General features: G+C 51.1%; 9 protein-coding genes across 9 annotated transcripts; 7 read left to right on the plus strand and 2 right to left on the minus strand.

Moving 5' to 3' along the window:
* Positions 1 to 54: 54 nt before the first annotated feature.
* On the plus strand, positions 55 to 756 carry A1O9_10254 (uncharacterized protein; the record flags this gene model as incomplete). The annotated part of the gene is made up of 1 exon (XM_013400988.1): positions 55 to 756. One exon carries the CDS (start codon positions 55 to 57, stop codon positions 754 to 756), a length of 702 nt encoding a protein of 233 aa, XP_013256442.1.
* A 3,065-nt stretch (positions 757 to 3,821) lies between these two features.
* On the plus strand, positions 3,822 to 4,483 carry A1O9_10255 (uncharacterized protein; the record flags this gene model as incomplete). Its single annotated transcript, XM_013400989.1, has 3 exons — positions 3,822 to 4,171; positions 4,228 to 4,297; positions 4,367 to 4,483. The coding sequence occupies 3 exons, from the start codon at positions 3,822 to 3,824 to the stop codon at positions 4,481 to 4,483; spliced, it is 537 nt and encodes a 178-aa protein (XP_013256443.1).
* A 637-nt stretch (positions 4,484 to 5,120) lies between these two features.
* Positions 5,121 to 5,570, minus strand: A1O9_10256 (uncharacterized protein; the record flags this gene model as incomplete). Its single annotated transcript, XM_013400990.1, has 1 exon — positions 5,121 to 5,570. The coding sequence occupies one exon, from the start codon at positions 5,568 to 5,570 to the stop codon at positions 5,121 to 5,123; it is 450 nt and encodes a 149-aa protein (XP_013256444.1).
* A 1,694-nt stretch (positions 5,571 to 7,264) lies between these two features.
* Positions 7,265 to 7,950, plus strand: A1O9_10257 (uncharacterized protein; the record flags this gene model as incomplete). Its single annotated transcript, XM_013400991.1, has 3 exons — positions 7,265 to 7,354; positions 7,410 to 7,545; positions 7,670 to 7,950. 3 exons carry the CDS (start codon positions 7,265 to 7,267, stop codon positions 7,948 to 7,950), a joined length of 507 nt encoding a protein of 168 aa, XP_013256445.1.
* Positions 7,951 to 8,659: 709 nt separating this feature from the next.
* On the minus strand, positions 8,660 to 9,773 carry A1O9_10258 (uncharacterized protein; the record flags this gene model as incomplete). Its single annotated transcript, XM_013400992.1, has 2 exons — positions 8,660 to 9,606; positions 9,680 to 9,773. 2 exons carry the CDS (start codon positions 9,771 to 9,773, stop codon positions 8,660 to 8,662), a joined length of 1,041 nt encoding a protein of 346 aa, XP_013256446.1.
* Positions 9,774 to 10,774: 1,001 nt separating this feature from the next.
* On the plus strand, positions 10,775 to 13,856 carry A1O9_10259 (uncharacterized protein; the record flags this gene model as incomplete). The annotated part of the gene is made up of 2 exons (XM_013400993.1): positions 10,775 to 10,975; positions 11,043 to 13,856. 2 exons carry the CDS (start codon positions 10,775 to 10,777, stop codon positions 13,854 to 13,856), a joined length of 3,015 nt encoding a protein of 1,004 aa, XP_013256447.1.
* Positions 13,857 to 14,497: 641 nt separating this feature from the next.
* Positions 14,498 to 19,427, plus strand: A1O9_10260 (uncharacterized protein; the record flags this gene model as incomplete). The annotated part of the gene is made up of 3 exons (XM_013400994.1): positions 14,498 to 14,546; positions 14,652 to 15,262; positions 15,309 to 19,427. 3 exons carry the CDS (start codon positions 14,498 to 14,500, stop codon positions 19,425 to 19,427), a joined length of 4,779 nt encoding a protein of 1,592 aa, XP_013256448.1.
* A 1,834-nt stretch (positions 19,428 to 21,261) lies between these two features.
* A1O9_10261 (uncharacterized protein) lies at positions 21,262 to 23,096 on the plus strand (the record flags this gene model as incomplete). The annotated part of the gene is made up of 2 exons (XM_013400995.1): positions 21,262 to 21,361; positions 21,460 to 23,096. 2 exons carry the CDS (start codon positions 21,262 to 21,264, stop codon positions 23,094 to 23,096), a joined length of 1,737 nt encoding a protein of 578 aa, XP_013256449.1.
* A 1,478-nt stretch (positions 23,097 to 24,574) lies between these two features.
* On the plus strand, positions 24,575 to 25,669 carry A1O9_10262 (uncharacterized protein; the record flags this gene model as incomplete). The annotated part of the gene is made up of 1 exon (XM_013400996.1): positions 24,575 to 25,669. The coding sequence occupies one exon, from the start codon at positions 24,575 to 24,577 to the stop codon at positions 25,667 to 25,669; it is 1,095 nt and encodes a 364-aa protein (XP_013256450.1).
* Positions 25,670 to 25,762: the final 93 nt, after the last annotated feature.

Genomic DNA, 25,762 nt, shown 5'->3' on the forward strand with positions numbered 1-25,762 from the left:
TCTCCAAGAAGATGAACAATCTACAACGACTTTAATCTTTGGAATTCTGTAATCATGTCTCGGGTTCGATTTGGAGTCCTCTGCATCCCATTTCAAGTCATTGACGTTGTTGGCCCCTTAGACCTCCTCTCTTCGACCTCGTCTAGCTACCTGGGCGCCATGCAGCAAGTAAGCGGATTCCCGATAGAGATTGCCCAGAGAGGCAACAATATTGAATTCGTCTACATTGGCGAGTCTTTAGAGGCAGTAGCGGGGACAGCTTCTATCAAGATACAGCCTACTACTACTTGCGCCGACTGCCCGCGACTGGACTACTTACTCATTGGCGGACCGTGGCCCGACTTCTTCATGAACGTGCCCCCAACCTTCACCGACTTTGTCCGCAGCCGAGTCGACGAGCTCAAAGGCATTTTCACCACTTGCACTGGTGCTATCGTTGCTGCAATGATTGGGATCCTCGATGGGAAGACCGCTACAACCAATCACCAGTTTATTTCCATGGCTGTCAAGCTAAGACCCGAGGTCAAATGGACGACAAAGCAGCAATGGATTACCGATGGAAAATTTTGGACTGCTGGAGGAGCCTGCGCAGGGATGGATATGTTTGCGCATTGGGTGAGCGAGCATTATGGATGCGATGTGGCCGAAGCTGGTTGGGCCGCTCTGGATTACGAACCTCGAGATGTGAACGGTAAACTGATTCCACTCAAAGCAGGGTTGAAGGAATGGCGAAAGGCTAGACCTGCATTGCCTTAGAGAGTCGAAACTGAGATGTTTTCTGTGCAGCACTGTGAATCTGCTGCAACGGGGAGGGTACTAAGCTGCTAGATTCCATTACTTAAGCTTGTTCAAGACGACATGGACCTTGTGCAAATCCTAGCAAGGTTTCTAAAGGCCTACTGTCCAGCTCTTATCTCTTCGAATTTCTCGAATTCCGCGCGCTCTGACACCTTCCATGTTGGCATAGTACACAAACAAGTCGTTTGAAGTAAGTTATCTTGCTGTTACGATCCTCGAAAAACGGGACCCCGTATCGAGATGTTCATGATTGGGTGGATCTTTAATTAGAATATACTACTTCTAATTTAGATAGACCTATTCCGCTATTTCCTCAGCTTTCGGTAATCATGATCAAGTTACACAGTGTTTCTAAAGAGGGGGTCGGGTTCGGGAACGAGGTATAAGAATTAGAGTACTTAATTGGGTAGCTCTATAAGCAGCAGTGATAAGTTCCGATGATCGCGTTTATCGATCGATATCAATACTACAATGTAGTGAGTGAGACAATAGCTATCTTACACTAGCATCTCGCACGATTGCCATTACTTAGCATTAAATAGCTATGCTCTGGGCCCCAACACTTGGTATAGTCGCTGCCAAGAATCCCCTGAAACATTTCCCAAATCACGCGCGCCCCGCAGCTCCTCGTAGAAACTTTCTGACTTGAGTTCATCTCATATTATTGCCAGACTAGTTTAATTATTCGCTTTCAGCCTGTAGGCTATGATAGCATGCCAGCAAAACCAATGATCAGCGTGCAAATACAAGAGGCCTTGCAAACATCTGTCAGAAGATCTCAGCCCGATCGAATAGGCATCCGCTAGTGAAACCTTCTTGGCACGTATGTGGTACTCGAGCTATGACTTGAAGGCACCTGGTCACCGGCCATGAGACAGATAGGAAGAAACAATAACTTTCCAGTTCCCAATCGTGATTAAGCCACAATTCTCGAAAGATGGAAAGGACCGCGGTACTCATCGTGAGCAAGCTCGTGTGAACCATCTCCATGAGCTGTATCAAACATTGGGAGAAGGCCAAGAAGGGAACAGGTGGGAATGGGCACAAGTCGAGCGCACCCACGACCTGTCAGCCGTGTATGTCAGAGCACCCTGGCAGCTTAGGCAGCAGACAACCTGAGTGGTTCAAATCGCATTCCTGAAACTCTACCCACCAGATGCCGGCCACAATCCGACGCACGGGGAAGTGGGATAGAATGGAAGAGGAGAGGCTCAATGCGGCTCGACAGAAAAGCTTCGATTCTGGTTGGTTTATAAAGGCTTGGACATCAAATCTCATATGCTCTGAGCTTTTCCGCTTATGCCGATATGCAGGAAGCAAGAGTACAAGCTGGATCAAACATTCAAACGACCAAGTAAACTATCAACGACGTTACACAAGATATTTGCCCAGGATTCAACACACCTTTCAATCCCTGAGATGATGCGGTATGTTCCTCATGTCACTACTGACGCCGAGGAAAATCGCAAATGTGGACGCGTTGAGAATGATTGGGATAGTGTATGATTGGGATAGAGTTGTGGACTCCTTAGAGTGGATCTGGCAGACAGCTGGTGCCGCCGGTCGCTAAGAGAAATTTCCTCGACAAAGGACAAATCGGAATAAAGCTCACAATGAGGTGGTATGTCGTTGAATGAAAAGTCCCGGACGTTCGCCTCGTTTGGGCGGGAGGCTGCGAATTGACAGGTTCAGCGCCCACCTGCTGGATTGCGCATCGACAATCCCCACAGAACAGCTGACGATGCAGTTGCGATTCTTTCCCATCTGCAAGGGATCGTCGATCAGCTCCAACCCATCAGGGTGATGCCAGAGGCTTGTACGCCAGTGCTTCGAAGCAGTTTCGTTCAAGCACCCACCAAAGCCGGACGTTCAAAACGAGTTATTCAAGATCATGTACCTTAAGGACAAATCACAGAGTTGGAACAGGATGTAACGCGCCTTCAGAGAATCAATGCGTATTTATTGATATTAAGATTTTGCGTGAGGCAGTTAGTATCGTAACTTCATTGCAAAGGGAATTGTTGCTTGACTTGAAGCCCAGGTCAGCGAGCACGAAGAGGATGGCAGTCAATCGGTCAGATCATTGTTATTGGACCCACCGCTGGACAAGGAGAGAGGAGAGAGGATGCATCTGCTTGTGACCATGTCGCTTAGGAGGGTCTCAATCCTTCCTTCGGACACGACGTCGATGTATTTAATCAATCTTTGGCTGTTCTGAAACAGCATGCCTAGATACTACGTACTCACCAGTGTGGTTATTTCGTAAAGTTATTATTTTGATCCAAGCCCGCGAAAAACTGCTGAAGGGGCATCCCAAATCGGAAACAACCCTGAGAGAGCATGCTACCTTATAACGTACTCGTACGCTTTGGCCGTTTCTATAATGTTTAACGGCTAGCTAGAACTTCTTTTCTTCTTTGCGCCTTGTCCGTGTCCAATAGGTGCACGGCTAGCTGGGTGTCCTTCTCTACTTTGGGATCTGGCTTACTCCGTTCAAACTCTTCAGTGTTTTCATCATGCATACCATCATTCTTCGTCCGTGCCCATGCGGGGGGATCTGACGATTAGGCCATCAAGATCTTCAACGTCAGAAAGCTTCCCTCCATCTCAGCTATACCAACCATTGAAGTCTAACAACAACATAGTTCCGGTCAAGATATCCGCTGTGGAGTGGGCCCAAGTACCGCAGTCAAAAGGACATAGCTGGTCTTGTAAATCCGTCAATACGTCAAGGGCAAAGCTGCTGGTCCGTAATATCCACTGTGGAGGGAAGTGGAGGAGAGCACCGGCGCAGTTTCACCGTCTCGACTAGTCAGTATGTACGAGGTGCACGGGCGGAGCATAGATGACGATGGTAAGGAATTGAGAATTGCAACGAGGAGAGGGCCTCGCATGTAAGATATAAATACCTAGTAGGTTTCCTTCTGCAAGATGAATCCTTCAGGTTTTGACTCATCTTCCGAAGACTATTCTTTCATCTCCAATCAGTCAGCAAGCCTTTAACCCATTCAATCACCAGAGAGATGGCTTCTGTAGCAGCTAGCAATATCGCAGATGGCGACTACCAAGCCTTCGTGAAGCTGGTTTCTTCTCAACATGCTGGCCCACTCCCTGACCTGAACACTTTCCACAAGTACATTCTCTCGAAGCCGGAGGGACCGGCAAATCTGGGTAAGCTAGCTTCAGTGGACGCACCAAACGCTGCCTTGGTGGATGTGAAAAGCGGTGGACCCGACTTCAGCCAACAAGCCTCCGCAAGTGGCAGTGTACTCAATCTCTGGGTCTACCAACGCGTGACTGTCACAGCGCTAGGAAAGGAATGCGTCGCCAATATGGGGGGCATCACTCCTGGTTTCCCTGGTGGTGCTACATTGTAAGTTGATACCATGATGCTCAATTATCCTTTTACTCATGGGCGACTCGCTCTAGTGGCACGTTGTATTACAACAACATTTCCGACTTGAGTGGTGACTGCGATGTTGCCTTTGCAGGACTTGGTGTAAGTCTGATCGGCCTTGTCGAACAACCACAAGAGGTTGGAATAAGTCACTAACCTGAGAACTACCAGCCATACTTCTCCCTCTACTACCGTAGAAATGGGGCGACTTTCGCAATGTACCAAGCAGGAAATGTTGGATGGACCTCTGGTACTGCAGGCGGGACCGGCACTTGGTCTGACGCTTAGTATTTTAGTGCCTACGAGTCGTGACGAATTGTTCAATTGGTCCCATGACTGGGGGAGATGCACGACACAAGCGTTCAAGTACCAGACAGATTGGTTGAATGCAAAGCTAGTATCAGCCTCGGACATTAGCAATGCCGCCCAACTTTTGAATAATGCTTGATTCCCTGTGGCGTGTCAGCCGTAAGTTAAAGGCCGTGCCGTGCTTGAAAAGTAGTTCCGGGTTATTCTTCATAGCGTTTGATTCAACACATGTGATGGTCAGCTTGTGACGATGCTGTGGATCGGCGTCAAATGGGATTCAACATGGGAAACATTGCAGGTGGGGTTGAAGGACGAAGACGAAGTGAGAAAGGCGCTTACAAGGCGCCCGCCGGAACATTCTTCCTGGCTATCTCATACACAAGAAGAAGCATCGCCCTGACTAACGATGGGAAATAGGATGGTCCACACTCGAAACTTCAAGACCTGTGCTTCGGGCCTGCCAATCAGAGCCTCGTGTCCGGAAATCGATGTATTGTTCAGGGTATACTATGGAGGACCTCCTAGATACCGTAAACGAGGTGAGGGGCGTACAAAATATCGTCCAACATCAGCGATAGTTTCCGTCATGCTCCAAACAAGCAACCAATTTCCCGCATCAAAGCATACCGCCCAGGAATGGCTGATCTCTCATCTCGAAAGCGTCATTCCTCCCGTCTGTGTACACAATCTTAAACTTGCTCACGTCCAATCCAGGCTGAGGCTGATCCAGGGTCAAGATATTGATGGTGAAGAACTCGTGGTTCTCGCCCTGATACTCATATTTCCCGTCACTCCAGCAGTGGATCCCGCACTTGTCACAGAAGTATTTGTTGATATCCTTTGATTTCATCTGGTAGTTCTTGATCTGGGACTTGGAGCTCGGGCTAATCAGTTCAAAGTCTTCGGGCGAGATTCTTATCGCCGTGTAACCTTGCTTTAGGCAGATGGTGCAGTTGCATTTTGAGGCCACCGGCAAGTCCGTGGGCGGGAACGCTGCAGTATACTGGATGAACCCGCAATGGCAGGAACCGTTGAAACTCCGTTTGGCTAGGACTGAGAGTGCCATGGCGGATACACGGCCGTCTTCTATACTATTTAGCTTCCGGGTCTGGATCAGATTTATACGTGATGCAAGTCGAGGGAACGACGAACGTTCTTGTCCAGGTCTTTGTGAATCATAATAGATATAAGTCAAGGCACCCGACGTGTAGCCTAGCCGCCAAGCTGTCCCCTGCATATCACGGCACCGTGAAGACCCGTATTCATATCCGAGAGACTTCGGGCCGAGACGACGGGGCTGGCAGTAGTGAGTCCGCAAGCCGTGTGCAGATGGCTTCTGCAATATTTGGTCCTATGGAGTTAGGTTCATCACAGTAGAGCTTGATACTTTAGGCCCGAGATGGATGGCTAATGTGGTCATGACAGACATGGAGATGTCTCAAACATGCTGCTGACTCTGGTGTGGGTGGACTCGGACTTGGTAGAAGCAGCAAACAGGTGCAGTGGTGGTAATCCAGGAGAGGCTTCACGAGATACCACTTACTCCTAACTGCCTCACTTAGCAAAAAGCCAGTGGACGGCACCATGTGCATGACCGCGAAGTCTAGCTCTGGTAGGGAATCATTGTGAATTGGAGTATGAGGCTCTACGGGGAACGGAGGACAGAGTACTCCGCACTACTATCAGACCAACATACTGTATGAAGACAGTACGAGACAGTTCTACAAGGGGAAATGTCACGCTGGCACTACTCGGTGTTGTCGGCATGTCCTCGTGGTGTCCAAGTGCTCGTATGAGTAGTCTACATGTGTGTCATCGTGCTTCAGCTTGATCAACACCAGCCACCAATATTTGCGGCGTGTAACCCAGGGCGGCATCGAATGAGACCCCCCCGCATCCCCTCAGGGCATTTGGCTAGTTGGGGTTAGTGCCCACTAGGGCCCATTAGCTCCCATTAGTGCCAGTTAGCGCCAGTTAGCGACGCTAAGGGCCCTTACTTCTAAGGTCCTGCCAGCTCCTCTCTCCACCACCAGCCGCACCGAGTGTGCAAACCGCCTTTGCCTCATGGCCAAAAAGGCTTCGTTCCCGTGTCCAAATGAAGGCTTCTCCTCTCACCCATCGAACCTTGCTTGTTCCTGTCAGCCTCTACCGCTCTATGATTCGCCCAACAATTGCTTTTGGCCTCGGGTGCCTGAGACATGCAGCATCCACCCTTGCAATACATCCAAACTTGAAGGGCCTGGTTCGCTGCTGAGCCTTCGAGGCCGTTTGTTCACCTTTCCTGTCTGCGAGGACGACCTGTCCTCCGAATGTGGGCAGCTCTACTCGAGGTTCACTCGGCGCAAAAGAAGCTAACTTTGCGATCGGACCTCCTACCCTGGTGTCTTGGTCCAATGCTCCGTCCCCCGGCCCTAGCTACGGAGGGCAAGGTAGCTCGTACCTAGGCGACGACATGTCAGTGTCACCTGTCTCAGCATTGGTGACGGGGTGGAAAAGCGATGGCTACAGTGCAGGGCATTTCCCCCGCAACAACCTCTGGCACGGTGTACCCGCTTTAGCATCTGCGGACCATAAAAAGGTAAACCCAACCCTCCTCCGCTTCCTGCAGGATCAAATCCAGAGCTGTCCATCTATTTTCCCAGGTACTTATCAATCGCCTTTGTACACTCGTTCTCACACCGTCGTTGAGTTGTTTGAGTTACTCCGTACAACTACGTTGACCGGAACAATCACCACAACGCTCGCTACTCACCAGTCAACATGCGTGTTCTATCTCTCGCTACTCTGGGCTTGATCCCACTGGTTCAGCTCGTCGCTTCACAAGATCTGTCTACCCTCCCATCTTGCGCTGTACGTCTCGCCAGCCCAACCCTTGAAACGTCTGAATACTAATTCCATCATTCAGGTTACCTGTGCCCTCACAGCCATTGGCGCCACAGGCTGTGCGACCACCGACGCGATGTGTATTTGCTCGGCCACCTCATTCCTGACAAGCGTTCAGACATGCATCAGCACCGCCTGCAGTGCTGCTGATCAAGCAGGTATGTTCCGTCCAGACCCTCGCCGTGCATAGCACTCTGGCCTTGTGAAGCAAGTCCCTGCATCGTTGTGGCACAAAACCGCAATGGCCCAAAGGAAACAAACCATTAACCCGATCGTCAATAGCAACCCTGGCCTTCGCCCAGCAATTCTGCCTCTCTGGCGGTGTGACCATCACGCTACCTTCTGGCTCAGCACCTCCCGCACCTGCCTCGTCGACCACCGCCTCAGGCACAGGAAGTGCTGGTGCACCTGCGACTGTGTCCGCGACGGCGACATCCACAGCGATGATGCCTCCGTCTACCACGAGCGCTGCCGCATCCGCGTACACTGGTGCCGCAGCCGTGCTCCAGCAGCAGTGGGGCATCATGGGCCTTCTGGGCTTGGGTGTCGCGGCCGTGATCTGATCTGATCTGAAACGATCAATGATCATCAGTGACGACTTGGTATATGATGGATGTATGACGAGATGAAGCGCAACGGCAGGCTCCGCATCGTGCGTCTGCTGGGCAACGGAGACGAGGAGAGAAGGCTCCAGGATAAGCCATCGAAAGAAGAGGATTGACGAAGGAGGAGCGAACTAGTCTATCGATACGGAGGGGAGGTGGCAGTAATGATCCAAGTACAACAGGAAACCTCGTCTTTCTGCACATAAATCCGCAGCTCGAGTAGCTAATGACTGAAATCTACCTCTTGAGAACCATCACTATCGAGCCGTATACTGAGTGAGCTTCCACAATAAGAGAGATATAAGATATCTCCATTCGGTTGCTCTGTAACCCGATGCCACAAAGGTTGACCTATCTTTCTCTAGACCTTCTTTCTCTTTCCTCAGGAGCGTCTATACATACGTACACAGCCGACCGGACACGCGACAAAAGCGACTCCCGCTCCCTTTGGAATGCATCTATCCGCCGATTTCGACCCCAAAACGCAAAGAAGCCCCCTTCCTTTCCCTCATGAAATACGTGCTGGCGCATTGTGTATATATTGTAGGCACAGATAAGATTTATATGCAAGGGCGGGTGATAAGTCATCCCGGCGGTTCGGACGTCGGAAATTCATCTCCTCCTACTTACGGAGGATTCCCTTCTCAGATCCATTGCCAACCACTCTTCAAAGCTTCGGCTCGGAATTCGTGGTCGGTTTATGTCTGGGCCGCCCAGCGAGATTCCGCGAGGCATCGACGATCAAACTGGCGTGTGTGCTGGTGGCGACCAGCTCGTCTGCCTCGTCCCAAACTTCGATGTCCAGGTCGAAGCGGCCGTTCTTGATCCTCTTGGCGCGGACGCGGACGAACAGCCATTCGACGCCGTCGTTGGGGAGCAGCTTCTTGACATCCAAGTTCAATACCAGGGTCGGGTACCAGAAGGGGCGGTGGCCGTCGGCTTTGGACTTCTTGATGAAGTCATTGCGCCGCTGTTGCGACTGCGGGCTCATGGCTGCCTCTTCGGATTCTGGGTTGATGTAGTGCTCGACGATCTGCGGGAACATGTCGACGAGGAAGCCCAGCGCGTCGTTGGTCCAGCGGCCGTTGGGGACCTTGTTGGGGCTGAACCGGACCCATTGGTCGTTGATGGATTTCGGCCGTGATGGGTCCTTCCTGTCCGGTCGCACCAGGAACATCTGGATGTTCTGCGCGGCGCGGCGGAACTCCGGGAATGGGTCCGCCGCGCGGATCGTGTAGTTTTCATCCAGGCTGTGGGCGGCCAGGGCGCGTAGGTCGACGGGCAGGGCTGGAGGCGAGGCGAGGGTGTATTGTGTGTCGACCGAGAGGCCCTCTTCGGCCGCGATGTTGCTCATCGTGATGTAGCCTTGGGCTTTGTCTTCGAGGTTCTGGTCACCCGGGTGTTTGGGCTGCGAGAGCGTGATGTGTAAGTTGGAGATGCGGGACCCGAGTTTGACGTCCTGGACTGTGAATATTGCATTGCCGACGGAAGTGCGGCGTAGGAACTCGAGATGGAGGTTTACAGCGTCGGGTTCAGAGCGGGTCGAGTGCGTTTGCGACATATGTGTTCGCGCGACAACGAGGAAGGCGGAGGTGACATAGCCGCCATTTGGGACTGCGCAGAGAGAGGGAGAAGAGGGTCAGTTTCGGTGCTGTCCTCGAAAGGAGGATTGGGCGGTTGTGATTACCTGTGCCGATGCACCATTCATGCTCGAGCGAGATGGAGTATTGGTGGGAGGATATGCGTTTGATGGGCACCACGTCTGCAAAGGTTGGCGCCATGATGCAAAATTGAGGCGAGTCCGATCGGAGGGGACCAGGGCATCACGAGTATAAGATATTTGTGAAGGGATCAGAGAGCATGGAGAATGAGAATGAGTGATGGGGAGAATTTGAACGCTGATAGTCTCGCTACAACTCGTCGTGAACTGGCTGAGTGAAAATGGCTGAGCGAGGGCAATAGAGACAAGACAGCCTCGGCACAACCGAATGGCGGCACGACTTGGTACTAGTGGGAGCTACTTAGCACAATAGGGCAATTAGTGCGTGCAGGCGAGTGCATAATGGGAGGCATTGGAATTGGGGCAGCTTTGAAGTCTGGGCCGGGGCGTGGGAGATAAGGTACCAGGCACCCAAGAGCATCCGTAACCAGTTGGTACGAGTATTTGGTGCTTAGTACGGAGTATAGTAGTACTCGTAGGCGTGGATGGTGGGGTTCTAATGGTACATCCTCCAAAGCCAAGGGGGGCCGATTAGGCCATGGTCTCTGCCTAAACGTGAGGCGACTTGGTTAAAGACTGCATCGGTTCATCAACGATGACTCCACCCCGCCCATCCCATCCCTGGTGCCCAGGTCAACCTGTACCCGGAAGTGCCCGTGCCCAGCACCACAGCACCCGAGTCCAGGCAAAGGCGTAAGTTACCTAAGGAGCGCAAAGGTTTATCAAGGCTTACTGTACGTTGTGGCTGTGCACAGGACGATTCAATGCATCATGACGAAACAAGGAAGGTGGCACTCTGGGAGTGTGGGACTTGCATCCGCACCTGCACTTACACCTGCAGTGTTCCTCCAAGGTGAAACCACTGCACTACATCTTGAACTCGAACTCGAACTCGAACTCGAACTTGATTCCCGTTCAAGGTTGCGTTGTTCTCCAGTTCCCTCTCTCTGGTTTCTGCCTGCACAGGCACCTAGTCTATCCATCAATCCTATACTCTATACCATCTTCATGCCCATTTCTCATGACCCCTCCTCTCTGCGATAATGAACTGCATTTTCAGCCATGGCTCAGCTATCCCGACCACCACTTCTCCATCCTCGCTCTCTCAGATTGCGCCGCGTCCGAGAACAGGGTCGCACCTTTTACCTCGCCTTTCTAGTCCTTACCATCCTTCTCTGTTATAGTTACCTCCGAGATTTCTATCAACAAGATGATGCACCCCAGGAGCTGCTCGCGCGATCATCCGACTCCCCAAACCTCGAGGTACGCCCTCTCTCCACATTGCTGTGCCAGTGATGTCTCCCCCTTGCTTACTCCCTCTCTCCTCTAGTGTCGCATGGTCAAGAAGGCCCAAGACCAATGCTCCTTTGTGAAAGAGAATTGTCCTGATGAAGAGGCCGGCCTCGTATCTTACCTTCAGTTCTACTACTGCTCCTCCCCCGCCACGCGACCTTTCGCAATAGCCCTCATCATCCTCTGGACTTGCCTCCTATTCACAAGCATTGGCCTGGCTGCTTCCGACTTCCTGTGCGTCAACCTGAGCACAATAGCCAGCATTCTCCACATGAGCGAGAGTCTCACCGGTGTGACGTTCCTCGCTTTTGGAAACGGAAGTCCCGATGTCTTTTCTACCTTTGCCGCCATGAAATCAAATAGTGGGAGTTTGGCTGTTGGAGAATTGATTGGTGCTGCTGGTTTCATCACCGCCGTCGTCGCTGGTTCCATGGCCATCGTAAATCCTTTCCAGGTCGCCCGCAAGAGTTTCCTTCGCGATGTTGGCTTCTTCGTCGTCAGTGCCTCCTTCAGCTTGGTCTTTTTGGCCGACGGGAGTTTGCGCTTGTGGGAATGCGCTGTTATGGTCGCCTACTATGCCTTTTATGTCGTGTTCGTCACCTGTTGGCATTGGTATCTGGGCCGCCGCCGCACGAAGCGCCAGGCAGAGAACATGGCTAGACTCCATCATCACATCCCGGACCACCAAGAGCTCGAATTCCCCGACTTAGATGATGACGAAGAGTCACGTCCTGCTAGTGAGCGGGCAAGCTTGCTCAGGAGCCACTCCGGAGAGAGCGTCCATACTCTTCATACACCCAACACCCCCGCCTGGAGACTAGAAGACCTCGATGATGATGATCAAGTCCGCGATCGCTATCTTGCGACCTTACGCAGTCAAATGAGGGTTAGTCGTCCTGCCCGTGGTGAAAGAAGGAATACCATCACCCCGATCCGACCCAGCTTGATCGGTGCTTTGGAGTTCAGGTCAATCATGAGCTCCCTTGAAAAGAAAGGCACCAATATCCCACTGAGTCCTCGGAGGTATTCCGATGATGCCAATGCACTTTCGTCTCCTGGTCCCATTAGTGCTCCTCCTACAGCATCATACCCCGAACTGGTCACTCCGGGCTATCTTGATGCAAGCAGTGCCGCCGGGTCAGGCAATCGGATAAGAGCGGTGTCAGCAAACGACGCCTCGAGACTTCGGATTGACACCAATTTTCTGTCAGACCACATTTCAGAATCAGCTCTCAGCAGCCATGGTTCATCCTCACCTGGTCAAGCGCCCAGTGCCTCAAGGCCAAGTGCGGCCCTGCTAGCCACTCTCAACGACGCTTCTGCTCAGAGACCACCTTCTCCCAAGCTCGTCTTGTCTCCTTCTGATCCCCAGGCAGCATCTGAAGACAGGATCCCGTCATTTGATCCTCCAAAATCGCCCAATTTTCTAGCCCCCCCACCTTCCACCTTTCGTCGGCCAGACTATTTTGGGCAAGGAAGTGACGACGGTAAAAGTCCAGCCCTTTCACCGCGGTCAGGACCGACTTTACAAGTTCCAACCTTACATACTCCACACCCAGATCATTCTCGAGGGATTCTGCACCAAGAAGACTTTCCTCCGTATGTTGATTCTCCCAATATGATGACACCTCTCTCCTCGCGTCCACCCAGCGTCCACCATCTTGCCGCGAGCATATCCCCTGAGTCCGTCCACCACCTTGGGCTGTTACCGGACGAAGAGGAAGAACCACTACGTACCTTTGCCTGGTGGCCATATAAGTATCTCCCGGCGCCTCAGACCATAGTATCGATCTTGTTTCCCACACTCTACGAGTGGCGTAAAAAGTCAGTGGTGGAGCGGCTATTAGGCATTCTCACCAGCCCCACTCTGTTTCTTTTCAGGGTAACCCTTCCAGTCGTGGAACCTAAGGAGGAGGAGGGGCAACCCGAGCTCGATATTGGTGTACTAACCCCTGGGGGCGGCTATAGAAGTCGTTCGCAAAGTCGAGTGGGATTGCCTGCTGATGCTCCAACTACCTCACCCAAAATTCCAACGTTTGACGCACCTCTTCATCCTCATGCATCCTTGTCGCGGCAGGGGCCGGATCTCTCGAAAACACCAGTCAAGAACCTCGATGAGAGCTCGGGAGATGGAGATTGGAACCGATGGCTTTTAATTGTGCAAGCCTTCACTGCTCCACTCTTCATCGTGACCGTCGTTTGGGCCAACATGGAAGAAGATTATTCACTCAAGCTTTATATACGACTAGTTCTCGGCTCGTTGGTGTTTTCTCTTGTGATGCTTCTCATCCTTCTCGCTACCACCACTCCAGACCGAGAACCAAAGTACCGATCTGTGTTTTGCTTCTTGGGCTTCTTGGTTGCCATAGCATGGATATCAACCATTGCCAACGAAGTAGTTGGAGTTCTCAAGGCGTTCGGAGTTGTTACTGGCATGTCGGACGCCATCCTCGGGCTGACCATTTTTGCTATGGGCAACTCCGTGGGTGATTGGGTCGCGGATGTCACAGTTGCGAAATTAGGCTTCCCTGTCATGGCATTATCGGCATGCTTTGGTGGTCCAATGTTGAACATCTTATTAGGCATTGGTCTTGGAGGCATGTACATGACCATCCACAGTGCCAGCCATAGGCATACCAAACATCCTCACAAGCCGATCCATTATAAGCCTTACGAGTTGGAAGTCAGCACCACGTTGATAATTTCTGGGATCACATTGTTGATATCTCTCATTGGGCTTCTGATCTTCGTACCACTCAACGGATGGAGGATGGACAGAAAAATTGGCGTTGGCTTGATCGCAGTTTGGCTTATCTCAACCACGGCAAATGTGATAGTCGAAATACTATGAAAGGACAACGACATGACTGTTATTTTGGTGGAATCATGGACCTACAAGATCAGTTGCAAGGCGTTGGATGGTGTACGAAATAAGCCGGGAATTTACATGTAGCACAGCACATATTATCTGGAATCCAGGGGTTTCGCTCCCCGACATGAATACCCAGTTCTTCTGCACATTATTGAATTCAGATTACATGTGTAACTATGTATGTAACTTTCCCGACCTCTTTCTTTTCTGGATGCATCCGGCCACTCATCCGCCTTCGCTTTCCTCCTGCGCAAACAACTATTTGATCTTGATGTATGGCAGCACTAAGTTCCAATCCTATCCATCCAAGATAACACAACCAAGAACTTGCTGTCAATCGTTGTCGAAGGAGATTAGAAAGGGAAACGCAGCAAATTGGTCAAACGACAACTATGTATATACGAATGAGCTGATGTTATACGAAAACAGTGAAGTAGTTTAGTCGATCGTAGCCTAGCGTGCCAACGCACTACCCAGCCATTTTGGTGGCCTTCTCGTCGGTAAAACGGCGATATCTCGAGCTTGCCTGTCCCTGCGAGCTATCTAGATATTGTCAGAAACTATAATCCATCCGCCTCGCAAGGGCTTTGTGAGCTGACATGTGAAACACTGTCCCAGAGATGGCGTCATCGACCGCCGTCCAGAACGGCTCAGCGGACCATCGTGGTTGTATGAGGCGTTTAGGTACCAGCGTGCTCCACCGGCAACACCTATCTCGATCATTTTGATGACAAGCCGTAGCGTCCTATTTTCGAATCCCCAGAAAATCAAAAGCGCGAGAAACTCCGGTGGCCAATGACCCGAGGCCAGTTGACAGTCTCCAAACGACTATCGCGGCTGATGCCGGCCGGGAAGCTACAAACCCTCCACAGCCTGATGCCCCTTCCACTCAACGAAACACAGATGAGGCTCTGCCCAAACCTATTGATGCAGAGGACCCAATAGCGCCAACCAGCAATTCCGATCCACCTGCTGCATTGACCAGCACAAAAGCCAGAGATCCATTACCATCGGACAATCCATCTCTTTCCGAGGAGCTTTGGAATGATGCCTACAATGAGATTGAGGCGGCCGAAGAGAACCTCGTCAAGTCTTATGCACTGGCGTTGAAGGTTTACTTGAACAACAAGAGTCCAAATGAACCTCCCATATCTGATGCCGAATTTTTGGCTCAATTCAACGACCGCGCCAAACGGCAGGAATTTATGAAGACTCTACTTGAAGCAGGGCAAAAAAGAGTGGCCAGAACAGTCGCAGTGTCAAATGTTGTCGGCAACATCGCCCAGGCCATTCTCCGGGTCAAGCCAGCCGCCGACGTTGTATTGACTGTTCCTCAAGCTGCACCCGCTGCGCTTCCATGGGCTGGTGTCTGTGTTGGCTTGGAGGTAGGCGATGATCTTTTGGTTACTTTCATTGCAGCTAAAGAGTTAGATTCTCTCAAACCCACAAAACTCGATGAATTCCAACCTAGCCGGGGTTGTGCATGTTGCATCAAGGATGGACTGGTATTGTGCAATAACCGGACATCTACTTCAGACCAGCAATACCGATGCCATGAACATATCAATCGGATCCGTTGTCAAGAAGCTAAAACCGAAGGTTTTGGAGCTCTATAAAGCTATCCTTATATATCAAATGAGAGCAGTTCACTCTTATTACCGCAACCAAGGGTGGAACTTTTTACTCCAAGCGTGGAACTTCGATGACTGGGATGGCGCTCTAGCCGAGATCGACAAACTCGAAATCTCCCTTGTAAATGACTGGGGCACGTGTGATCGAGCGAGGGCTGCGTTAGTTCGTTCTGAACAACTTGATCTTACGAAAAAGATCAAAGACCATGTTGCAGACATCCATCAAACCCTGAAAGACCATTTTGATCAGCAAAACAAGAGGTATCGAGAGAAAGAAGTCAACGAACTCCTCTCGGATCTCTGCGTGGTCAACCCTCAGGATGATGTGAAACGGATTGAGAACGAGAAAGAACAACTGATCGAAGATAGCTACAAGTGGATTCTGGAGGACAACAACTACAAAGCTTTTACCAACTGGGCTGAGTCAGACCCGCCACAATGCCGATTGCTATGGATCCACGGTGACGCCGGTATGGGAAAATCAATGCTCATGATAGGCATCATTCGAGCAATCTCAGCTCGATTGGCCGTGCTCACCCCATCACTATCGTACTTTTTCTTCCAAAGTCAAGGCAAAACCAAAAAGACGTTGGACAAGGCAACGGACGCTTTGCGGTCCTTGTTGTGGATGCTACTCACCCTACAACCGGACCTCGTTTCGCATCTACAACAAGACTACAGAATTTCCAAAGACACCATCTTTAAGGACGAAAATGCGGCGGAAGCTATGATCCGAGCTTTTGATAAGATTCTAAAGGAAGCTTCGCCGGCGTATTTCGTTCTTGACGCTCTTGATGAGTGCGATCATGATTTTCAGCGTATTATTGAACTCATTTCAACATCCCTCCGCATCTCTACTAAAATCAAGTGGCTGGTGTCTAGCCGTCCAGAAGTCGGGCTGATCACGGAGCTTCAACGTCTGCTTAAAACTGAACCAACAATTTCTCCATGGCTGCTTACGCTGGATATCGAAAAGCAAGAGGGCCATGCCAGGGATTATATTCAACATAAATTGCAGGAACTCACAAGGCCGGAAATCTCCAGATGGGCGGATTCCTATGATGATAAGATGGTTGAAAAAATTAAACAAGAAGTCACTGAACGGGCACGAGGCAATTTGTTGTGGGTCTCACTTGTTTTCAAAGATCTCTTTACAATGCGCGGAAGCTATGCCGTCAAAAGGGTCGAGAAATATCCTGCAGGACTGCCCGAACTATACGACCACAAGATCTCCAATCTTGAGAATGAGGAAGCTGAAGATTTGGAAAAATGCAAAGATGTCTTGGCGATCATGTCTCGTGCATATCGGGCCCTCTCTGATCTTGAGCTGTCTAAACTGGTTCCCTGGACAGACGAAGTTGACATATATACGGTTGTGGCAAAATGTTCTTCGTTCGTTACTCTGAGTAACAAGACAGTTCTCATGAACCACACGTCGGCCAAGGACTACCTCATAAGCAAAAGGTCGAAAATCAAAGGTGGAACGATTCAAGGCCATGAGGATATCGTAAGAGTCTCGATCCAAGCCATGAGACCAATCCTGAAAAGAAACATATACGAGCTCAAAGAGTACGGATCGAAGCCATCTCCCATAGAGCAACCGGATCTGGATCCACTTGCTCCAATAGCATATTCCTGCGTCTTCTGGTCAAGCCACTTCGGTTTGGCGGGTGATGATAATCCCGGGTGCCTGAGCGAGCAAGCGTTAGCCAACCAAGCGTTGGAGTTCTTGAATAATTACTTTCTCCATTGGCTCGAGAGCCTATCTTTGTTGGGAGAGCTCCATACCAGTATAAGGTCGATCAGAATGCTTGTGCGCATTGCCCAGGTATGTTATTCACAAATTTATGGTAACAAAACCAGTGATCTGCTGCTGATTGCAAGTCGAAAGCTGGTCAACAATCGTGAACTCTCCGTGTATCGTGAGATGGCCGAGTTCTTGATAGACGCCGAGAGGTTTGTACTTAGCCACGGGTCGATCGTACAAAAGGCTCCCTTACAACTTTATGCATCCGCGCTTGTGTTTAGTCCTAAAAAGTCCATGATCAGAACACTATTCTACCCTAAACGACTGCCACTCATCAAGAGCGCAGAAATCAGCACGTCGCAGTGGCACCGATTGCGACAGACCCTCGAAGGTCATACAGGTAGTATTGGTTCACTAGCCTTCTCTCCGAGCGATCAAGATAGTCCCGGAAGCATGAAACTTGCTTCGGCTTCGACTGATGGAACTGTGCGGCTTTGGGACGCCAGCATAGGGGAGGAAAAGCTAAAGCTCGGCTGTAATGAACACGCACCATCTAGCTCCAGCGAAGCCGAAACGAGACACTGTTTCACAGCATTCTCTGCGGATGGTAAGGCATTTGTAGGTTCGATCGGGTGTCCCGGGGACAACATCAAAGTCTTCGACGTTGCCACTGGAAAGGTTAAAAACACCCTCAAACTCACAGACGCTTCTAGTGTTGTGCAATCAGGCATGTTCTCTCCAGATCACAAGAAGCTCTTTGTCATTTCGAGCAGATTGACCAGAGAAGAGAGTCAATGGCGACAGTGTCACGGAAGAATCACGGCCCCCGACCAGCCATTCCTTGGACGCCCTCGTCGAGCAGATCATGAAGACGAAGATGACCAGCAAAGGCCGCGGCGTGAACAGCCAAGGGTTGAGCTGCAAGTCGGGAATCTCGATGAAGGCACTAGTCATCGGATTGGTTCCTATGGAGAACCAACTGCGCTTTCCCTGGATACTACGCTGCTTGCGTCGGTAGAGGGTGGAAAGGACATACAGTTGTGGAATACTGACACAGGCGACTTGCGGCACACTATTGAGGGGCACAAAACGGTGATCACGAACCTTGTCTTCTGCAGGCATTCAAATTGCAATCTCCTTGTTTCTTTTTCCCCTCCCGAGGAGCTGCGGATCTGGGATGCTGACGCAGGGGTCATGAAGCACCTTTTCCGAGAGCACACCAGCAATGCGAAAAGCACTGTGATGGCTATCTGGCCTCGTGATAATTTGATCGCGTTCGCGACGAGTCTGCAGATAATGGTTTACGACTATGTGAAGCAGAAACAGACACAAACCTATAGAATCCTGGGCGATAAATATTCGATGCTTTACTCGCCGGATGGCATGACCCTCGCGGTGGGGGCCAAGCCTTGGAAAGGTAAACACCATGTCGAGCTCTGGGCGACTGACAACGGTCCTTATGATGATACTCCTAGGTCCCTGTGGCCGACGGAGTCGCTCACCTTCTCTCCGGATGGCAGCATGATCGCATCTGATACGCGCACAACAATCAGTCTCTGGGATGCCAGCACAGCAACCTTGAAACACGACTTGAAACATCTTGGAGAAGTGCGCGGCCTTGGCTTCAGCCCAGACAGTATGATATTCGCTACCAGATTTAGCAGAGATGAAAATGGTCTACTGTTCTGGCACACCGTCACTGGCGAACACAAAGACATCGTCGACGGCGAGGACGAAGGGAGCCCTGACTTCGTCTTCTCGCCGGACCGTCGAATGCTCGCAACGACCTGGAATGAACGTCACACTGTACAGATCTGGGACATCAGAAGTGGCCACCATGTGAAGACCTTTGAGCTAAACGACATGATCCGTGAGCTTTGGTTTTCCACTGATGGATCTGTCCTGCATGTGGATGAACAGGATTTGGCAATTTCAAAATCAGATTCCCAATCCAAACCGGAAACGGAAACAGACGGCAGCCTCTCTAAGCGTTCCATTTCTCGGGCTTTTCGCTTTAGTGGGGAATGGGTAGTCTATGACACAAAACACCAGGTGTGGGTTCCTCCACAATACCGCGGATCTGGTAATGCGGTCTTCGGCAATCGCGTCGCCCTAGAGAGCCCGTTGAAAGATTTTGTCGTGATTGAGCTGGATCCGGAGCACGTCTGTTAGCGATATGTGAGGTAGTTTCCCGGTTCCCATTCGCTTCGCTGCTCTTCGCAATAATGATCCTGAAGAAGGTGGGGGGGAGCGGCGGTCCAACAGGTCTGCAGCTACTCTGAACGATGCTTTGTATTGGGTTAGGGTTGTGCCCCTATCGCTCCAATATGCCGCAATGGCTCTATGGAATCCAGAATCACGCCTTTTACGAGTTGGATTGCTCTGTTGCTTGGATGGTTGCCGAAAATAGAGGCGAGAGCACGGTCATACCGTATCCGTCAATGCTCCGTCCCTCTGTGTCTACATCGTCGCCTCTACCAGCCTGTAGGACAAAGTTTTTTTTTTTTAAAGCCGGTCGCATTCAGACACGAAGAGAGAGGGGCGGTTGTCTCAGGGAACCAATGATAACCAGCAAAAAGAGGGGATCAGTCTCATTATTCCCATAAATCTCTAGAGAAAGTACGAACAAACCTGCAACCCATGTCTGTACATGGCTCCGGCCTCCCATTAAGACCGGTCTCCAATAATTTTGAGTGTGTATGTAATGCCAAGCCGCAATTGAAGATGCCTGTAACGAAGTTAACTACAGGATAGTCCTAGCTAGTGCAAGAAACATATCGACATAGTTTCTCAGTATTATTCAGACATAGGTCCGTCAGCCCTTAAGGATCTCTGAAAAAGACTAGAATCTCACACGAAGTGCGAGGTATTCTCGGGCCTATTAGCTCCAAGGCTATAAGCTTGTTAGGCTTCGTATCCCTGACAACTCCGCTCTTAGTATTCTATTAATGTTGTCTATCGCTCCTTTCCCTAGAAGAGGCTTTACTATTGCGCGCTCCAAGTACTAAAGGCAGACTACAGTACAGTATTATATAGGACCTCCTAGGCAAGAAATCGAATAGTAGGTAGTGAGTGCTTAGAACTGCCTCTCCCCTAATTGCCGCTACGGAGGAATGTCTTAACGCTCTCGAAGGATATATACGGAGTATAGTTGAGTTAGTTTAGGTAGCAGCCTTTCCTCGCCGCATTCTGATTCATGATGCAGGCCGACACAGCTCCTTCGGAGTGTTGTTGCTAGATGTGTTCGACGTCCGATGCCGCGACAGGCTGAAATCGGGGACCTAACACCCGATCGGAGCCGGTTTTCGCTTTCGCACGTTAGGCAAAAGCTACCCTGGGCAGAGGCCCCGGAGGATTCACGGCGAAGAGGCTGGCCCATCCACAGCCAACTTTGAAGTTCGTTCTTCCAACGTTGAGCCTCGGTAATATGTTCAGGTCATTGCCATTTCTGGTCAAGCGCACCGCAAAACACCACGTTACCTATGAACTCAGCATCTTGTCATCGCACCGCCCGCGTCAGTACGGAGCGGAAATCGACTCATATTCACGCCGCGGTTGGCTGGATCTCCCAGAATATTACCAGACCCCTGAGGTCTGGTTACTAGCACAGAGATCCCCGGAGCTGGGGCTTCGGTGCGGCCGAAGGCTATTGAACGTCTCTTGATCTTTTCTCTGCTTTTAACCATCTGCGCATTTCCTTCATCTTCGAGTAGAGCATTCTTCGCCGTTGTTCCACACGGTGCAGCTTGTTTGGTCTGCGTCTTCTAGCTACTCCTGTAATCGCGGTCGATATTGCAGGGTGCTCTGGAAGGAGCTGCAGCTGGACTCGGAGAATCAACAACAATTGATCCCTTTAGCAAAGCCGTACTTTTGATTGAATATCAGGCGATTGCATAACGACTTCTCGACCATACTTCGACACATCCCCCTCAGCACGGGCGCCATCTAGGATTACTTTGAACGACTGAGAGTACTTGGGATTGTCCTTTCCAAGCATCCGCCTATCATGCCTATCACATCAACTTTCCCTGACATCCAACTTCAGGTTGTTGATATCTTCAACTTTCTGTTCAACCGCACGGATCGGCCATATCCTGATGACCAAGGTACGTAGTCTCTTCTGGGTTCCGCCGTTGTGAAAGTATTTGCCAAAGTCTCTCCTCCCAGTCAACTTCGCTAACAAGCAAATCCGACATACAAACAGTCCTGTTCCAATCCGCCGATGATCTGTCGCGGCAGTACACGTACAAGCAGCTCAAGCAGTCCGCGATCGATTTCGGCAAGGGTCTGCGATCGAACTTCGACTTTAAAAAGGGCGAGGTCGTTGGAATTTATGCACCAAACGACATCGACACGCCTGGCGTTGTCTTCGGCACCCTTTGGGCTGGTGGTATCGTCTCACCAGCAAACCCTGGATACACTCAAGCAGAACTCGTCTACCAGCTCAAAGATTCTGGAGCTAAAGTCCTCGTCACGCATGTGAGCGTGCTCGAAGTCGCCAAGAAAGCAGCTCGGGAGGTCGGTATCGAAGAGAACAATGTACTTGTACTAGGCGAGGAGAAGGACCCTTCGAGGAAGACGAGGCACTGGTCTTCGATCAGAGTACTGTCTGGAACAGATCGGTATCGAATCCCAAGGATCAATCCCCAGGAGGATCTTGCATTCCTCGTGTATAGTTCCGGGACGACCGGACGGCCCAAAGGAGTCAGACTCACGCACCACAACATGACCAGCAACGTTCAGCAGGTACAGGGTGCAGAAGGGTGGCTAACATGGAACGGATCCAGGAGCTGTCCTGGGATCCCTGATGCACCCAAGGGGAAGGGTGACAAGATCCTTGCTTGTCTACCTTTCTTCCACATTTACGGATTGAATGTGCTGATCCACTGCCCGATATACACAGGGGTGCATACGCTGGTACTCCAGAGGTTTGATCTGGAGAAGTGGTGTCAATTGGTCCAGGACCATAAAGTGACCTTTTCCTATATCGTTCCGCCGATTGTGTTATTACTATGCAAACATCCTGCGGTTGAGAAGTACGACCTCAGTTCGCTACGCATGACCAACTCAGGCGCGGCGCCGTTGACAAAGGACCTCGTGGAGAATCTTTACAAACGGAAAGGCGTGCGTGTAAAGCAGGGCTATGGATTGTCTGAGACGAGCCCGACGATTTTCATCCAGAGATGGGAAGATTGGGAGAGTGCAGTCGGAACAACGGGTCGGATGGTTCCAAATTTGCTGTCAAAATTCTGCGCAGTACCTCGCGAGGGCGAGGAAAGTGATGGGAGTAAAGAACTTCCACAGGGAGAAGTCGGCGAACTCTATGTCAAGGGACCGAATGTGTTCACTGGGTATCACAATAACGCTACCGCCACAGCGGAATGCCTTGAGGATGGCTGGTTCCGCACAGGCGACGTGGGCTTCATTGACAAAAACGGAGATTTGACCATCACAGACCGAGTCAAGGAACTCATCAAGTACAAGGGCTTCCAAGTGCCGCCGGCGGAGCTAGAGGGATATCTGGCAAACCACGAGCTCATCGACGACGTCTGTGTGGTGGGTGTCGAGAGTGAGGAGCTGGGAACTGAAGTCCCTCGTGCTTACATCGTGCGCAAAGGCGGCATGAGTGCCGTGAAAGACAATGACGGTCAGGAGATCATTCAATGGTTGAACCAAAAAGTTGCCAACCACAAGAAACTGAGAGGAGGCGTCAAATTCGTGGACGCCGTACCCAAGAGCGTCAGTGGAAAGATCCTGAGGAGGATATTGAAGGACCAGGCGAAGAAGGAGTTCCAGGAGGAGCAAGACAAGAAACTGAACAAGGCTCGGCCGAAGCTGTAAGCTTCGTATTGGGGTTGTAGTGTATGTGGCTGTGGCGCTCCGCGGCACCCACAGGAGATGTGGCATTGAGGCGATCTGAAGGAAGAAATTGTATATGACCGTGGTGTCGGTAGGCCTCCGTGTACGGGATAGGGAGGCATTTGGTACCAAACCGACTTCGTTGGCTTCCTTGCTCGATTCTACCTACATGGCATTTTTGAAAGCCTGTGCCCTGCAGCCTCTTACATGCGCAAAGGCAATGAGTCCTGTACTCGTAATCTCTCTAGAAGGCCGGTGCGTTTTGATCAGATGCTCGGTACGGAGCACTTGGATGCGAGCAATTGTTTCCGACATTCCAGCAGCAAGCCTCCGGTGGCCGCCCAGAAAGAGAACTTCTGTGTTTTAAACCTTTCAAGTTCCCCATACGAGGCGCTGGAGGGTTGGTACTCGCGACATCCATATAGAACCGCCAAGCCTTCAGCATCCTCTTGGAGGCCATTTTCTCAAATCTGCGATCCACCATTGAGATGCCGGGTCATTGTCAACATTCACCTTCTTACTCGTGCTGGACTTATCATTAGTGGACCGATCTCTCTTCGAGGCGCCCCCAGATCCAAGGTTTAGTCTGCCCATCAGCACTTTCAGTCTGGGGTCTCGGCGGTCCGTCTCGCCACGGTGTGGATCTCTTTACCGTAACTCGGTTAGTCTGCAGACTTGAAAAGCAGACGGGCCCAGGGAGGTGAATTCAGAATGGAGTCACCGGGCTCCACACGCCTTCGGTCCTTGCTCGTATCTCCTGGGCTGAACCTGTCATTCCATCTTTTCGACGGGCGCACTCGCAAGTCACGCCCTGCATGGCCCTCCTCTGCACGGTGCGATATGGAAGAGGCAGGGGATTGCGTATGAAAATGGCCCGTGGGCTGCTGATAAGGCAACCATGTGCAGCGTCTGTGCTGACTTGTGCAAGGCGAAATCGCCTGATGCTTTTGGTTTGGCCCTGCACCCTTTTTGCTTTCTTTTTCTTCGCAGAGCCCGCCTAGAAAGTTCTTTGCCGTGTTTTGCGTCGCGGCGACCAGTTAGCTACAGTGTCTACGAGGCCTCCCGGACAGGGTTCGCGCCTAACGAGGCCGAGTAGCCATGGTCTTGGTAGCGCCTTTGCCTATGACGCCGACGATCCAGCTGAGAGATAAGGGACCCGACGCCCATTCTCAACGACCCCATCTTTGGGACGCCGGCTGGATCGATCAATCGCTCACAATCTGCACTTGTAATTCCTGGAATGCACCTCCGATCTATCTTTCTCCCGCCCTGTCCGTCATTTCCGACGCAGCCTGATAACGGACGTTTCTCTGGAACCGAACGTCAGTCCCATGAGCGTTGCCCTGGGTTCATTTAACAGCAAACATGCCCTCTGTCGCGTGCTGAATTAGCACCTGTGCGCGCCAACCCCACGTCAACCACCTCCACTTCGACTTCGCAGTGTAGGATGTCCTTCAATAATGGCCAACTACACAGCCATTCTCAGGAAAGAGCCCTTCGATGGCCAGTATTCGGCTCCTTCGGTCATTGTCACCCTGGCGCTGGGGCTCGCCCTCTATAACTGCGTGGAACTGACCCTCCTGATCATGACCACCTTCAAGAGATGGAAGGGCCTATATTTCTGGAGTTTGTCGCTGTGCAACTTCGGCGTCGCCTCGTATGGCTTCGGCATGGTGACTGACTACTGGAAACTCACCGTCCTCTGGGCCTCCAAAGTCCTGGTTACGATCGGCTGGATGACCATGATCACCTGCCAGTCTCTGGTACTCTACTCTCGTCTTGGCCTGTTGGTCGATAACGACAAAATCCTGAAGGGGGTCAAATGGATGATCATCATTAACAGCTGCGTGGTATTTACCATTGTCGACGTTCTCGACTGGGGAAGCACCTATTCGAGCGACTACAGCTACACCGTGGGGTATTATTACATTGAGCTCATCCAGATCAGTATCTTCACTCTGCAGGAATTGATCATCTCGGGTCTGTATGTTTGGAAGACTTTTAGTCTTCTGCAGATCGTCTCCAAGGAAAATACCAGGAGCATGGTGATGCAGGTACTGACCATCAACCTCATGATCATTTGCATGGACATCGCGCTCTTTGTGATGCAATTCAAACACATGCAGCTCTACCAAGAAAGCTTCAAGATCTTGTTCTACAGCATCAAGCTGAAACTCGAAATGAACATCCTGTCGAAGCTGGTTGATCTTGTTCACGGGTCGTCGGTCAAGAATCGATCCATGACATTGGAAGCCATCGACTCGAACGCCGTGCAAGGGCAGGCGCAGCGCGATGTCCAACGAGAAATGGCCAGCCCGGGAAGCCTCGTCAATTGGTACGCGGGTGATACCAAAAGTGGCATGGCTTCTTACCAGAACGACGTTTCCCCAGATGTGAGGTACCGGCCTTCGATGTCATTGTCAGGGTCGGGATCGTCACCGACCGACGACGCTGAGATCACTCGAGTTCTTTCTCACCCCACGAGTGTAAAGGCAAGAGCGAATGGCAGAGAGGTCGACGCTCTGTATGCAGACTATCTCCGATCTGTGAAGTGAGCTCTGCCGGCTTCCATGAATGCGTGGCTCTGAAACAAGACGGAATTTCGCATTTCGCGGTTAGACTTTTGTTCGGCTTGGGAGATCTACTCC

This window comes from Exophiala aquamarina, assembly GCF_000709125.1.
Source record: "Exophiala aquamarina CBS 119918 chromosome Unknown aczIA-supercont1.12, whole genome shotgun sequence".
NCBI lineage: Eukaryota > Fungi > Ascomycota > Eurotiomycetes > Chaetothyriales > Herpotrichiellaceae > Exophiala > Exophiala aquamarina.